We start from the raw sequence: 16,788 nt of genomic DNA, 5'->3' as shown, positions 1-16,788 counted from the left end.
TCTTTCATTAAGTGTCTTTTTCTCTTAGGTTCTCATTGACTCTTTAAAATAAATCTGATAAATCTTTAAAATAAAATAAAATAAATCTGAGAGTTGTCTTTTTTTTTTAATTTGTCCTTATTCTTCTTGATCTCTCTTTTGCAGAGAACAAAGCTAATGTTCTTAGTGAACATCTCTTCTCTCTCTATTAGTGCCTGGGAATCCTCTCTTCCATTCTGGTGCCCAAATTTAGACCTCTTTCTTGTTCCTGCCTCACAACTAGATTACAGCTTGAGACTCAGTTGTCAGCCCACAGCCCTTCTCCATCTGTTCTCATCCACTCAAGGAATTTATCTGTTCTCAAGAGTTTATCTAATGGGAATAATAAATCAAATGGGACTTGAATCCTACCTCTATGACTTAGTAGATATACATCTTAGGAACAGTGATTTCATCTCTTTGAACTAGTTTCCTCTTCTCCAAAATGAAGATTCATTCATCCATTCAACAATCTTACTTACCATGTAGTTACTATGTACCAGGTACTATCCTAGGTACTGAGGTTTGTTAGTAAACAGACAAATATTCCTGCCCTCATGGAGCTCTTATGCTAATTGTGAGAGAAAAACCAAAATCAATAAGCATGCAAAATAAGAGAACTGTATAAAATGACAGGAAAATATGGTGAGAGTTGTAGGAATAAAAAGAAAAAGAGGTCAGGTTACATATTTTAAAGAGTGGTTAGGGTTGGCTTCTCTAAGGAAATATTTGAGCAAAGACTCAAAAGAGGAAAAGGATTTAGAAATGAGGGCATCTGGTGGAGAGGGTGTAAGCAGAGGGAACTGAGAAAGACCCTGAATACAGAGTGAGGCCAAGCTTGTTCAAAGGAAAAACAAAAGAACAGCAGGAATGGCATGGGAATGAGTTAAGAGAGGAAATTAGGCACTCACGCCATGTAGAGCTTTTGAAATTGATGGGAGCTCTTGCATGTTTTTGAGCAGAAGGTGACATGTAATTTATGTTTGAGAGGGACTACTCTGGCTACTGTGTTGGAAACAGACCACCATGGGAGAAGGATGGAAGCAGAGAGACCAGTTAAAGGCCACTGCAATTAATCAGGCAGGAAGTGATGGTGGCAAGGACCTGAGCACAAGCATTGCCAGGGAAGACAATGGTCAATTTTGGATAATAAAGCCTACCTGGGAGGGTTGTTATGAGAATCCTATGGGAGAATTACTGCAAGTAAAGTGCCTAGTAGATACTTGGTATAAAAAAAAGATGTTAAATAATAACTTTTTCTTACTAATTTATATTTTGCATGTAGAATAGGTTCTGGGTCATGATTTGGAAGAGATCAAAGTTAAGACTGTGATATTCAGGTCAGATGACCTGGGGTTGGGAGCTATCCCCACATAAATTAATGAAGGGAGTTGGAAAGAGAAAGAGGCTTAATAATTTTTTAGCCTTCACCTCATTACCCAATTAAAGGGCAGTATTCCCAACTGTATATAAGACAGTTCCTCTTAAGTTTCAGCTTATACTCATTACCAATGCATATTTTTTTAATTACCTGCCCTACTTCCATCTCAAACCAGATATACCCAAGTCCTCAGAAGCTGAAAACTTGGCTTTATCTTTATGGAATTATGGAATTAAAATATGCCGCTGGGCCTCCATGGTGGTGCAGGACTTAAAGACAATGCGGTCAAGCTTTTGCCAGCCACTGCAGCAAGAGTTCGATCCCCGGCCGGTCAGGGAGGAGCCCACATGGTGCAACAGACCTCTCCTGCCTCACCCACTACTCCCCTCAGCAGTGTATTTCAGTACATCTGCCTGTTCTGCTCCCCACTCTGTACCTGGTGAATCCTTTCACCACCACCCCTGCACCTCTGGCTTACACCCCAGTTCTTGTATGCATAAATAAATAAATCTTTTAAAAAATGCTGCCATTGGAAATTGGTATCATAGCCATAATATACTTAAATGTGGTGTGGTAAGTAAGATACATCTAAAGAGGTGTGGTCCTATACCTCTATACATAGTGTTGTAAAACCAATGTTCGCTCAATTAAAAAAAACAACTTTCTGTTTACAAAAGAAATGAAGACCAGAATGGAACATGACTATCTATGGATCACTCAAGGCTTTAATAACAGAGCGAGATATGGAATCACCCACAAGATGTGGGCCCTGTTCACTTCTTTAAGAGCTCTTCTGTCTCCACAATTGCCCAGTCCACATCACAGTCATCCCTTACATTGGCTAAAATAGGCCAGCATCCTCACCCTGGTTACTACAATGGCCGCCAAGACTATTTATTCCTATTATTGCCAATTAAACTTTCCGGAAAGGTTCCTGAAAGCCATTGTCTACACTGTTTTAAGTGTACTGGCTCTGGTTTCAAGTCCTGTCTCTGCATATACCAGCTGTAAGACCTTGAGTAAGTTTTCTACCCAAGCTCTACCTTAGCATCTTCATCTGAAAAATTCCTGTCTTCCTAGGACTTAGAGTAAGACTTGTAAAGTTCTTAATGCAGAGTTGAGCAGAAAATAGGAGCTCAAGAAGCATTATTGTGAGTCATAATACTATTCTCAGTCACATTCAGAGAAGTTGCCATGGATGCCTTTTGGCAGATCCTAACTGACTTGGTCTAGCCTTCAGGACCTTACAGAGCCAGGTCTACTATATGCACAGAAACTATCATTGCTTTCTGACTACAGACTGTCTAGTAAGGATGGCTTTCAGTGCACCTCCATGTCCATGCTCATTCACAATCTCTATCTCTGTGTTTAGTTTATGTTCCTCTGTCTAAAATATCGACCTTGGGCCTCCCTGGTGGTGCAGCGGTTGAGCACTGGGCTGCGAAGCTGCCTGCAGCCTCTGCAGCGCTGGTTCGATCCCCGGCCGCAGGGCGAAGGTCCCACATGTGCGCAGACCTTTCCTGCCGCCCACTGCTCCCCTCAGCAGTGTACTTCAGTCCTTCTGCCTGTTCTGCTCCCCACTCTGGATCTGGTGAATTCTCTCACCCTCCCGCGCTTCTGACTATACCCAGTGCTTGTATAAATAAATAAATAAATCTTTAAAAAAATAAAATAAAATAAAATATCGACCTTTCATCTCTCTGTCTATATATAGGGACATCCTTCAAAATGCCAGTAAAGATTTAGTACCTCATTAGAACTTCCCAGTAAAATTCTAGTGATATTATTTATTTTCTTCATGTAGTACATATTGATCACTCCTTATATAGAGTCATGGGAACATTTAGTTAAGAGCATGGGTTCTAGAACAGACTGTCTCAGTCTCAACCTCCTGTCTATGAAACAGGGGATTTTATTAGTGGTGTTATAAGGACTGGATACATAAATATTTAGTAAAAACAATTGCAAATACATGTCACTAATACTACTATTATTTTATATTGCTGTTAACTTTCCCTCTATGTTTTATGTATCTCCATTTTATTTCCATAGGTTATTCTTTCCATTTGTACTATACTTATATACTTAAATCACAAATTATATTATGAAGTTCTTAAGATTTTTGATAAATCTGTCCTCAAATATTGAATCACATCTATAATTCATTCCAAGAGTGTAGATTTACCCAAAAGGTAAGTTCCCTATCTCATAGTCCATGAACAGCACACAGTCTTGGTAGCATAATTATTAGTCAAAGGGCTCAAGGAGGAGGAAGACTGAAGAAAAACAAAGATTGCCAAAATATGCACAGCTAATGTTCTATTTTATCTTTCATTCCATTCACGGGAGCCCACCTTTCTTCTAGAGCCATTTAGGTTTAAAGTTTAAACTACATTGGCAGAGAATTATATACCAGAGAATTCTATACCAGGGACACATCAAGCTAATGCCTTGACAAGGCCAGTTGCTAGTGATACATATTCTGTCACAATGCAGTGATCATTGTGTTTATATATGCTTTTTTTCTTTAAGGAATTCAACTAGGCTTATCAAAAGTTTGGGTTTACCAAAACTTGTAACTGGGTCTGGAGGAACTAACCTTTTCCTAGCATTACTTCCAGAAATCAGGTGATAAATAACTCAGATTAAGAAGATCATCTTACCTCTATTTTTTCCCATATGGCTTCATAGTTGTCTTGGTGTTGAATATCTTGCATCAATTTCTGAATTAAAGCAGATTTTGCAGCAGAATGGCTCTCATTTTTCTCAGAAGATGAAACTCTCTCTGTCTTCTCCTCAGTGTATTTTTTCATGACAGAGAGAGGCATACATGACTCTTCATCAGAAAGAATGTCACTCAGGGGCCCAGATTCAATGCTCTCCCCCAGTGAAGAGGCTATGTCACTGGATGAGCTTGGAGACACCCTGCCTAGTCTTGTGTGCTTCTTTTTGATGTGGTACACTGGATAAATCTCAGAGTCTGAATTCATTTCAGATAGTTCCCAGTCATCAATATTCTGAAAGGTTTCTCTTCTGGGTTTCTGAGGCAGAAGTTTTGTTAGGTTTTCCAACTTCAAAGCTAATACTTCTGTCTGCTTCAAATGGGAGGGCAGTGCTAGGTACTCATCAGAACCGTACCAGGCTTCCACTATCTGACCATTCCTAGTGATGTGACTTGGGGGAGAGGAGTAACTTTTTTTGCTTTTGTGTTTTGAAAGAAGGGGGACCGGAGACATGATGCTGTCTGAGCCAACAGAGGATTCACTGCTTTGAGTAAAAGGTGGTGAACTGGAAGTTTCTGACTGTGCTGGCAACTTGGCATTCCAGCGTCTCTGAATGCATGGCTCAAGTGAGGATGTAGAAGCAGAATCTGTTTCGATGATCTTGGAAGTGCCTAACGGAATTCCATTTGGCACTACTGTGCTCCTCCTGTTTTCTGCTTGCTTGTCTGAATCAGTTCCCTGTTTAGGCATTTGGCATGGAGGCACCTCTTCTAGGGCCTTGTGTGGCTTTTTAAGTCGAGGTTTCTCTTTATGGCAGTCATTAAGCCTTCCCAGGCTGGAAGACATTTCCTTAATGTGACTTTTGATTGCATTTTCAAGAGTCCCATCCCCTACCTTATGCAAGCACTCATATGATTGACTGGCAGCAGAAGGGCTACTGGGGTAAGAAGACTGTAATACCAGGCAGAGCTTGGATCTGTCAGGAGGATCCACCAGAGAAGGGGTACTTCTGCTCATCTCAGGCTTGAGATCAGCCATTGGCTTCTTCCCAACAGTACCTTTCAGATTAATCGTAAACATTTTTTCTTTAAGGAAAAGCCCTCTTTTTGGCAACGTGGGCTGTGTGGGAGAGTCCTCATTATAATTAAAGCAATCTCTGATGGATCGCTTAGGAGTTGCATTTTCACAAGGAAGAGGCTGTTGGTTCTTTGCTCCAGGTTGGGAGGAGGGTTTGGCATCTTGCTTCCCAGCCTCAGGAGACGACTGAAGAGCATTTATCAGAGTTTCCCCAGAAGATGACATCCCAGGCATTAAGCCTGGCTGTTCTTTGACTGTGGAGGCATTGTTCTCCTCACATCCACTTTTGTTGTCTGCTAAGAGAGATACTTGAGATGCATCCTCACTGGCTGCTTCACTGCAGTTGGAGGGAATGGAGTCAGTAGCCACTGTAAGCAGCCCAACACTTCGGATAAGCTCAGGGAACTCCTTTTCCATCTCACTGTAGCTCCAAGAGTCAAAAGGTTTGGTTTTGACTTGATTAGAGGTCATGTCACCCAGGCCACCAAGCAAATCCTCACTTGGACTATAGTCAGACAGTTCAAATGCAGTAATGCCACAATCCAGAGATAAGTAATTTTGAGAGCATTTGATAGTTAACTGTCCTGAGTCATCCACTTCCGTTAGAGAATCAAGTCGGCCCTGAAATAGATTATGGTAATGGTTTCAGTAAATGCAGTATCAATTACATTCAACTGTTGCTCAAGTGAAATCTCAGCAGAAGACACAATAAAGGGTTCTTAGAATTCCATAGGTCCCAAATGCTTCTGGTTTGACATATAGAAAGACATTAATCAATTATCATACTGCTTTATATAGTATGCTACTCTTAAGGATTTAATGATTTTTCTTTAATCTGGAAGCCAATGTCAAGAAATCAAGACTTTCTATTTATATAGACTATTATTCATTTAATAATTTCTTAGGTAATAAAATTTCTGAACATAAAACTATGTCAAAGTAAAGTTTACCTGAATGTCTGCATTGCTTATCACCATCACTTCAGCACCTACCACAGTGATAGCTCATAGTAGATGCTCAATAAATACATTTTAAGTGAAATAATTATACTAAATCTATCATTAAATATACACAAATCACAGGAAGGTGAACTGCTTAATTTGCATATACATAATAAATAATTTGAGACCAACTTCTATTTCAAAATTTTGTCATCTAAGTCCCAACCCTTCCTCTGCTTGCATTTCTTGCCCCTGCTTCCATTTGAGTATGTTAGATACCAAGTGCCCATCAACCTTGATATTTATATTTGCAGATAAGCCAAACTGATTTGAAACTTGCCTATGTTAAAAAATAGCATCACAAGTATTTTTAAATCCTTAATAATGTGATTAAGGTTTTTCTGTCATTAGTAATGTAATTTCTTCTATCACACAATAACTGGAGAGATTTATAATTGGTGAGTTGTTTGTGACAAAAGGTCCCTGGAATCCTATTATGCTTAGCAGGTTGAAGGATGGTCTGGTCTAACCTAGCCCCTTAGAAGATGAAGGTGGGAAAGTGAAAAATGGAGGGTTGTTATATTCCCAGACCTCCAGTCTCCTGGGGACAGGTGAGCAAACTGAAGTCAGACCCCCATGTAGTTGCCAGACCTTGTGTCCTTTCAACTAGATTATTTGAAGATCTAACCTCCCCAAAATCTGACATTGGGTTTTATTGTTCTTTTTTTTTTTTTTTAATGTTCTCTCTGTTCAGATCTTCATCCTTGCCTTTATCTCCTACTCCCTCACTCTGATCTCTATACTAAAATTTTCTGTGATTCATTGGTTATTATTTTAACTGACATACTCCCTTCCACCCAATGTTCTCAGATGCCCCCCAAAGTAACTGCTGCACATCTGATGCTATTACCTCTTTAATTAAAGTGCTTAATAGTTTCCTACTGCTTCTAGATTAAGAACCCAAGCCCTTCCAAGAACAGACAAAAAGAGCCTTTTCATGCCACTCTTTCCTCCCTATCAGCATCCAACCACAGTCTTCCTTTTCATGTTTGAAGAAAAAGTGTTCCTCTTTCATCAGGGCCTCTGCACATATTATTTCCCCTGTCTGGAAAACTTCCCTCCCACAATACCCCTTACCTAGTTGATTTTTACTCATTTCTCAGATCTCAGAGACCAAGTTTCACTCCTTCTAGTAAAAAGAGTGAAACTCCGTACACTCCTTTCACTCCTTTATCCCACCTAAGTCAGAATATTTTCTTAGCAGCTCTCATAAAACTATGTTGTTTTTCCTTTAAGCATTGATCTCAATTTATAAATAAATACTACTGAGATTATTTGATTAATTTGTTTCTCCACTAGTTTGTAAGCACAAGAGTATAGATCACAAAAAAAAAATGGTGGACTCTCCAAGATACATGCAGTACTTAATATAGTGATTTGCATAGAGCAAGCAATCAAAGGTAAATCTGTTGAGTAAATGAATGAATGAATGAATGAATGATGACATTTTAGAGTTTCTATCTCCATGCCTTCATGAAATTTCTTCCTTTGGTTATATAATTTTTGTTGACACTAGGCTTCAGAGTCAAATTGTAGCACTAATTAGCTATGTGACCATGAGCCAGTAGCTTGATGTTATTAAGTTATTAAAATAAAGGAAATGATAAGCTATGCCATAGGGTGGTTGCGAGGTTCTGAGGAGATAATGAATGTGAGATACAAGTCAGACACACAGATAAGTTCTCATGAATGTGTGTTCACTTTTATTAGTTATTATATTATTATTTTTACTACTCAGGCATATTGAGGAACAACAGTTCATTAAAATGAGAGGCATCTCTACATTAAATTGTACCATGCAAAGTGAGAAAAATTAACTCAAGAAAAAATTAATCTCAATAAACACAACAAAAATGGAATTACGTGACTTTTGTGCTTCACTCATATACCAGACTCTTCAAAAAGTCCTAAGTCAAAAGCATCAAGGACTACACCAACCAAACAAAAGTGCCTATCCTGTTCCCAGCCTACCAACTATCTCTGGGCACTGTTTATTGTCGTGCAGGGGTAACTAATTTTACTCATGCTGTTTTGAGTATGAAAAAAAATATCTCTGAGAAACAAAACTCACCATATCATGCATCCATTTCATAATGTGAAGACCAAGTGGCAAGCACCTGCCATATATTTTTTAACCACAGTTGTTTACTATTTAAGAGCACTCTTCAAAAGTATTTTTTTAGTTTTCAAAGGGCAGAGGCAGAAAGTTCTCTGAAATTTCTCAGAGCAAATGAATGAGTTTCATTTCTTAAAATACTGCTTAGGAAAACTATTATTTTAAACTCCATTGCATTCTTCTGGACCACCTTCCTGTATAATTTTTTAAAGTCTCAAGTGTATATGGAAGTAGAAGAAGCGTGCATATTGTTTTAACTGCCCTTTTAGTTTCAGTGCTGTCACATTTAATTGTGTAGTGCTGCTAGCTATTTCATGGCTGCCTCGCAATGTCTCCCCTCAAATATACCTCCACTTAATATGCTATGAAGCAGTTTCTCAGAGGAAGGTTATGTTTCATGGAGATGATAATTTATTCACTTTATTGATGGGTAATTTATTCACTTTATTTCTGTCTTCAATCTTGTCTCAGGCATCAAGGAAACCCTTTTCTTTTTCTAATTTGGAACAAGAAATCTTATTCTGTTCTTCACCCATAATTAAGTTCCAATGTCTTTGTAGTTCTTTTTTTTTTTTTTTTTTTTTTTTTGGTGGGACCCTCGCCGTCGGCCGGGGAATGAACTTGCGTTGCAGAGGCTGCGGGTAGCCTCACAGCCTAGCGCTCAACCGCTGTGCCATCAGGGGAGGCCCTGTAGATCTTTCTTTTTTAACGCTATATTTCGCTACCAACTGAACATGTGATTTAATACTTATAATTTAGAGACTTGAAGATCTACCTAGTAAGATTCCTCAAGGTTGTATCAGTGTCCATTACTATGTCATGGTCAGTTATGTACCCTGATTTTGTGTTCTTATTGAAAAAAGAGTTGGAAACAGATTTCACTGTTTTAAGTTATGGGAATGGTAAAAATTTCGTATGAATCTCTCCCCTTCTTCCCCTAGTCTTACTTTGGTATGCTTCATTTACTAACACAAAAAATCAAGTGCCTCTTACCAAAATACCATTGCCCTCCCAAGCCCCCACACCACATGGACTAGACTCATGTTCAGATTCTTTCAGCTCTATCATGTTGGGATTCGATGATTCTGAATACAATCTACAAAGCAGCAGTGGACTGAGAGAGCAAGTAATGATAGAAAACGGAAAACAAAGCAAAGTTTAATTTCTAATGGACAAATGGAAAATATACAAAAATCTTTCAAATATTTTATTTACACTATAGTAATAATTCTTAAGGACTTCAATTCTCTACAGGCTGAAGTTATGACTCAGTTAATCCCTATTATTAATCCCAGTCCACCAACCTAAAGTAATAGCTTCATCCTTTACAAATCAGAGAGCATATGCCTTATTTAATTCAAATTTTTATACACAGCAAAATGACTTAGGTGCTGTGGTAGATACACAAATGATTAAAAATAGAAAGCGGGTAGATCTAATGATTGATCAATACTGGACATTGGACAGAGTCAATAGAACACAATGGGAAGAACAATAAAATATATAGACTTGGAATGACAGGTAGATATCTAAAGAAAGAGCTCTTCAGAGTTTAGACAAATGTTACACCCTCTCTAATCGCCACCTTTTTTAGCACATACCTCATGGACACCATATTTAGAACAGAGTCAGGCAGTTTAAGATTCTTTGCAGTCTCCCGTAACTATGGAGTCCTAATCAAGGACCCTCTAGGGAATCTAGTAGGGAGGGATGGCATTGAGGACTAAGACACACATCCACATATTCATCCTATGATTTAGAAAGGATGCTGCCAAAGTCTTTATGACCTCCCTTATTACCATAATATCAGGGAGAGCTAAATAAAGACAAAGTCCAAGACTATGACTCAAAGTTAGAAGTGAATCTAGACTGACTTGATTCCCATAGGCTTCCATGTCCTACAGGGAATTTATCTCAGGACGAATACCATTATTTTGAAGACAATAATCAGTTAAGTTACAGATTTATTTTGTGCTTTTTATAAGAATAGTTTTATGATAATAGTTACAGATTTATTTTGTGCTACTCAGTCACTGAAACATTGAGAAATTATATAGCACTTATTATAAGACTTTTAAATTTTATCTATTCATATGGTACCATCTATTTATATAGTATCATATATATGGTATCATCTATATCTGTCTATACACACACATGCACACACATACACACACAGCCTCTGCTTAGCTAGCACAATGCTTTGTTCTATCAAATGTCAATTTTATTTGGGAATAGGAAATTTCACTTGGATTCAAAGTTACAGTGTCCATTCCTAAGCTATCCATCAAGGATAACAACCTCTTTAAACTAATCTTAATAAAAGTACAAAAATCTAAACATATTGGTTATATAATATTCTAAAGTTCGTTTGATATACGGCATCCAGAAGAACTTTTCTAAAGCATTAATCATGATAATTTCCTGAAAACTTGTTCTTCTGCCCTCAAACTGAGGTCCAAGTCTCTAAAAGTCACTGTTTAATATGACTTTTATTTTTATGATCAGACCTCTGCTTACCTATTGGTTCAAATCTTGCTTCCTGGTCCCTTGAAATTTCTGCTCTAGTCCTATCTATAGCTCACTGGGTCTGTCATTCTCTCTGAATTTTTTTATCTTAGATTATTTCATTCTCTGTCTAGAATATTTTCTATCTCTGTTTACCACCCTAATCCTGATTCTTCTGCAGGTCTCAGGTTAGATTCCCTTCTTATGGAAAGCCTCACATGTCTGAATTAGATGCCACATCTCTGTCTTCCAGTGCACCATGTAGACTTATCACCATGTCATCCAGACACCTAATATGACTGGCCTTAATGTTTTTTCCCTTGTCTCCATCCTTCATTAGATTCTAAACTCCTTAAAGGCAAAGACCATGTTTTGGCAACTATTATATTTTTGCCACCTATTTTCTGGCATATAGTACATGTTTAACAAATATTTATCAAGTAATTAAATAGTGACTAGGAAGCCACATTAGCACTAACTACTAAGGGTAGTATCTGTGCAAACTACCAGAAGTGAACTAACTCTGGACTAAAGTCTCATTCCCAGAGGAAGTGCCTTAGCCTCTAGTCACTATACCTGCTTATTTGCCTACCAAGAATTCGTGCTCCACATCTCTGAACTGAAACATTCTCAGGGTCCCACCTGACAAGGCATTACTTGGCATCAAAGAAAATACCCACCTCCTTTGTCTCTTCAGAGAAAGCTTGTAGAATGTCTGTCTGCCTGGTATAGTTGCCATTGGCGTCCTGCAGACCTTGTAGAATGCGTTCCCGCAGAACTAGCACTGAGACACGGAGCTGGTGCCAGAGGAGCTGCACTGCATGGATGTCCACAATCACATTGACAGAATAGGACAGCAGCTTCAGGGAGAACTCCGTTTCAAGAAGGGCATGGATTTGCTCAACATGATCTGAAATATCTTCACAAATGTCCTGCAGTAAAGAAAAGCAAATCTATGAGGACTGCCTTATCCTAGGGAAGGGAGGGTTAAAAGAAAAGTCACTCTTCACCTAAACCAATTATCAAGGCCAACAGCTCAGGTGAAAGCATGTTAGATAGCTGAACTATTTTAGTTCAGATACATAGTTGCGCCATCTTCCTGGGTGCCGGACCTTCAGTGCCTATGGGTAAGCAGATCTTTTTTTTTTTTTTTTTTTAAAGATTTATTTATTTATTTATTTATTTGTACAAGCACTGGGTACAGTCAGAAGCGCGGGAGGGTGAGAGAATTCACCAGAGCCAGAGCGGGGAGCAGAGCAGGCAGAAGGACCGAAGCACACTGCTGAGGGAAGCAGCGGGCGGCAGGAGAGGTCTGCGCGCCATGTGGGACCCTAGCCCGGCGGCCAGAGATCTAACCGGCGCTCCAGAGGCTGCGGGCAGCTTCGCAACCCAGTGCTCAACTGTTGCCCACTGGGAGGCTGTAGATCTTTTTTTAACCAACAAAAATTACACTATTTTTCAGATGCCCAAATTGTATGATGAACCATAGTGAACGGTTTACTCACAGATCTGCTCTATGTTCTCTTTATTTACTATTTATTAAGGATTCTAATAAGGATTGCTCTTTCAACTAGTCATGAGCTGCTCCACTAAGCATACAAATACTTCAGGTTAGAAAGTGTCATCCAGACACCAAATATGAAGAAAGACTGGCTAGAAAAATATGCTTTATACTTCCTCCCATCATTCCCAATGAACCCGAGGGTCTTCAATGTAAGGGACAGTTGTCTCTCTCCCACAGAGATACAGTTTAATTTTTAAATTCATAATGGATTTAATTTCAACCACACTTTGCAAGCAGAAAAACCTTAAAAATGTGAAGTCAGAAAAATCCCAAGGATGAAGAAAGCAAAATATAGTTTTATTTTGTTCTTTTTAAAAAAAAAAAAAAAGATTGATTTATTTATTTATACAAGCACTGGGTACAGTCAGAAGCACAGGAGGGTGAGAGAATTCACCAGAGCCAGAGCGTGGAGCAGAACAGGCAGACTGACGAAGTACACTGCTGAAGGGAGCAGTGGGCACTGCAGGAGAGGTCTGCGCGCCATGTGGGACCCTCACTGGTGGCCGGGGATCGAACCGGCGCTGCAGAGGCTGCAGGCTGCTTCGCAGCCCAGCACTCTACCACTGCACCACCGGTGCGGCCCTTATTTTGTTCTTAATACCTGGACAATTTAAATAAAAGTATTACCAAATCAAAGTTTTAATCACTTCCACACATACTATTAACAAGGCAGATTTAGTGTCAGAAATGTCACTTGTCCAAATAAGTTCTCAAATTTCCATTGTGCTATCATGACAAGCAGCACAAAATGAGTTGCATCAATGGTAGTGTTTACATGGGCAATTTGAATCCATTCCATTAAGCATTAGAACAATGTAGATATCAGCTAAAAGTGCTCAATTACTCATTTTATTTATGTATCAGGGATTTTTTTAAATGGGGATTCCATTTATGATTTTCTGTTGAAACTGAAATTTTAAGACGGCCTTTGAGTTCTGAGTCATAAATATCAAAAATAGTCATTGTATGCCAGAAACAACCTTTCCATTTCATATAACATAATTACTTGCTTTTAAAGAAAATAAAAACATAACCTATATTTAATAATGTGCAATAATAGATGAAAAAATCTATTTAAAATGATGGAAAGTCATGCAGAATTTTGAATAATAATTATTGTGTAATTTCAATAAATGCCCCAACATTAGTTCCTAAAACCTATTAAAACTGAGGTGATTTAAACTTAACTGGTGATTGTGATAAAAATTGGAAATAATAAAAAAAAACCCAAAGATTAAAAGTTAAATAAAACTTCAAAATAGCTATATATTCTATATAGGATAGAAAAGCTAAATAGACTTTAGAATCCTAATTGGCAAAGTTCTTCCCAATGTAGTCCATGAGCACATTTGGCAAAAATTACATAACCCTATTAGCAAATACATGGAACTAAATCATAGCTTGGGTCCACACAAAAGAGCTTGCCTATAATTACTATCCTCAGATATTCCACATTGCTCTGGGTGCCAGTCAATGCCTACTGGAAGTGTCTACCCCATTTATACCCACACACACACCTCTTACTCCTGATATCCCAACCACCACCCCAAAGCTAACGCCTTCCATTCCTTTGCTCTCGGGATACTCACTTCTATATAGTACTATGTCACCAGTGAAGATTCTCTTCCTCCCAATGCTGATCTCTTCCAAATTCCAAACCAAAAACTATTGACATTTCCTCCGATCCATTGTCAAAACATTTCTTAACTGCATCACAGAAAGTTACATCTACCTTCTGGCCTCACCCAAACTTGACTTCCCAAGGATCTTGCTTCTCTGTTGTCTTCCCAGGGGAGATCTGAGAGATGGGGATAGGACTGATGGGGAAAGATGCTTATTTGCCACTTTCTGGTTATTATTCTTTGATTTATATAACCACCCTTCTTTCTTAGTAGGTGCCTACTGTCTGCTAAGCCTTTCAGTCTTCCTTCCTCGTTGCTGTTACCTACATTCTTCTTTCACTCCCCTATACAGAAGACTATCTGAGTCACAATTTTGCTCTCCATACCAAGCAAACCATTATCTCAGGTAATTTCACCACTCATATTGATGAGCCAGCTAACAACCCAGACTTGAATAATATCTACTCCGAAACTCTAAGACCCTTCACACCCATTCTATTGGGACAATTCTCTGTCATCATTCTACTGGACTTGGTCATCACTCCACTTGTGAAACAGCATTAGAAAGTCCCATAATGCCACCAACCTCTCTTTGCCTGACCTTTTCACTTCATTCTCTCTTCAACCCCATCTAGGCCACCAGTCCCTCTATCCTTTTTTATCATATACAAACCCTCTCCTAGCATAGCTTCTATATCATCACTTCAACCACTCCTTGACAATATTTTCAATATTCATCGCATACTTGATTTCATAACTCAAGACTAGTTAGTCTCTATCATATCCCACTCTGATCCTACAGATGCAGAATGTTACATACCTAGGAGAAGAAAAGATTTGCCACATGCTCATAATAACTAAATAGGTATTTTTCAGTTACCCAAAACCATCCCCCAAATCAAAAGGTTATATGTAACCTTGGCAATGATAACTTCATGCCAAAGTACATGCCATCTACTTGTCTTACATGATTTGGCTCCTTCATAATGGATGTAGGAATTTAGTCAGAGCTGGACCATGAGTCAAGACTGGCAGGCAACTATCCAGGGGAAAAAATATCTCAGGGGCACTAAAGAAAGCATTGGGGGGTGCCATTAACTTGAGTTTCCACACTCTCCTCTTTATACAACTGCAAAAATGCAAATTGGCCCTGTTCCCACAGAAGCAGATGTCCGCGAAGGGGAAAGAAACACCCTCCCCACAGTATGACCTCACTCTGTTGAGTGAGTATATTAGCAATGTTCACACACCATCTCCACTGGAAACCTGAAACTGAATAATGCACAGCATGATACAATTCTCTGATGTTAATTTACTTAAAGTATTTTTATGCCTCAACGTTGCCATAGTTGTCTGGTTTGACAAACTATAGAACAAGAACTACATATGTATAGATATGTAGGATGTGTGTATGTATGCGAATATGCATTATACTCATCTACTTCTAAACATGATCTATGCTTTGAACATTTGATTAGAGATTTGTTTAGAGAAAGGCAACTGAGTAATTCTGAATCTTTATATACTTTCTAATAATAGAAAATTTACTTTTTCCTGTTCCTCTAAATGTCAAACAAATATTTAAAGAATAATCAGTTTGAAGCTTCTGATGTTTAGGCCCTTAATAGTAGCCGGTTTGCTGGACATTTACATGAAAGCAGTGGAAGAAGATTAGGGACATTCTGTTTATTTTAACGCAATCAGATAATGAGGTAGTAGAGATTTTTAAAAACAATTTGCTGAATGATTTCCTCCCAGCAGGAACTCTTTGGAATTAAAAGGCTGAAAGATCTGACCTACTGGAGGCCCTGTGGCACTAGATTAACAAGGCAAAGTGGAAGCACAGAGAAGGGAATCGAACCAGAGTTCAACTGATGTCTGTAAGGAATCACTGATGTCTGAACTCGGCTGGACATGTGACTTCAGCAGATAGCAACTGGATTTCACATGACTGAACTATCAAGTATTTTAGTGCTACTTGATTAAAACAATGTAGTGATTTCAGAAAAGATTCACAGATTTTTAGGAATGTGAAAAGAAACATTCCCTTCAGGACTGGAGATAAAGAGTGAGAATATCTTCCTATCTGCTTACTGAGAGTATTAAGAGAAAACAAAATATTTCATTCCACAATTAGAGATTTTAAAGCACTTAACATGACAATGACTGATTTAGCTAATATAGTCACTAAAATTTACAGCAAAGTGTAATCACCAACAAATGTTAGTTTTATTTCAGATTCTTTGCTGTATTGATAGAGGGGAGGTGTTAGTAGGCAGAAGATCGAGTGTCCACATTGAGAGTAAGGTCAAGAAAGGGTTGCGGGTGTTAAAGATTGCCAGAGTGACAGCCACATAACCCTTTCTAGCATCAAAGGGAGAGCTGATTCGGTCTACCAGTCCATCTTCTATAAAGCAAATTATTCCCAAAAACTTACCCTTCATAGTCTCACTCTGAAATTATCCCCTTTCTTGTGATAATAGCCCTATCAGTTCCAGTTCTTCTTCCCAGTGTTTTTTTTTCTTTGGATTCCTTTCCTGATTCTAAGTATGCCTTACCAGGAACAACTGAACACTGGGCAGATCTACCAGTTTAGACTTCTCTTACTCCCCAAACCCCAGATTCAGTCTATCATCCTTTAGGCAGCTCCTACCCTTGTAAGCTATGTCCAGGAATGGAGAGCTGAAGGACTCCAGGAATAAGGAGGTAGAAGAAAGGCTGATCCAAAGAGAAGTCAAGGACACAAAGATAAACTTTGACATGACCATGAACTGATAA

The 16,788-nt window shown here is 38.6% G+C and overlaps 1 protein-coding gene across 5 annotated transcripts in view; it reads right to left on the bottom strand.

The window, feature by feature from the left end:
• Positions 1-16,788, bottom strand: part of AKAP6 (A-kinase anchoring protein 6) — a 529,429-nt gene that overhangs the window by 254,171 nt on the left and 258,470 nt on the right. For all 5 annotated transcript variants that reach the window (XM_054689765.1, XM_054689756.1, XM_054689754.1 and 2 more), the window contains 2 exons: positions 11,505-11,756; positions 4,063-5,820 (listed from right to left, as the gene is read on the bottom strand). In XM_054689765.1, the coding sequence (XP_054545740.1) occupies positions 4,063-5,820; positions 11,505-11,756 (2,010 nt within the window). The remainder of the gene's footprint in view (positions 1-4,062; positions 5,821-11,504; positions 11,757-16,788) is intronic.

Source organism: Talpa occidentalis, unplaced genomic scaffold (assembly GCF_014898055.3).
Source record: "Talpa occidentalis isolate TD23 unplaced genomic scaffold, MPIMG_talOcc4v2.1 talOcc4.11, whole genome shotgun sequence".
In the NCBI taxonomy this organism is placed as follows: Eukaryota; Metazoa; Chordata; class Mammalia; order Eulipotyphla; family Talpidae; genus Talpa; species Talpa occidentalis.
This window is presented reverse-complemented; position numbering and strand designations above follow the sequence as displayed.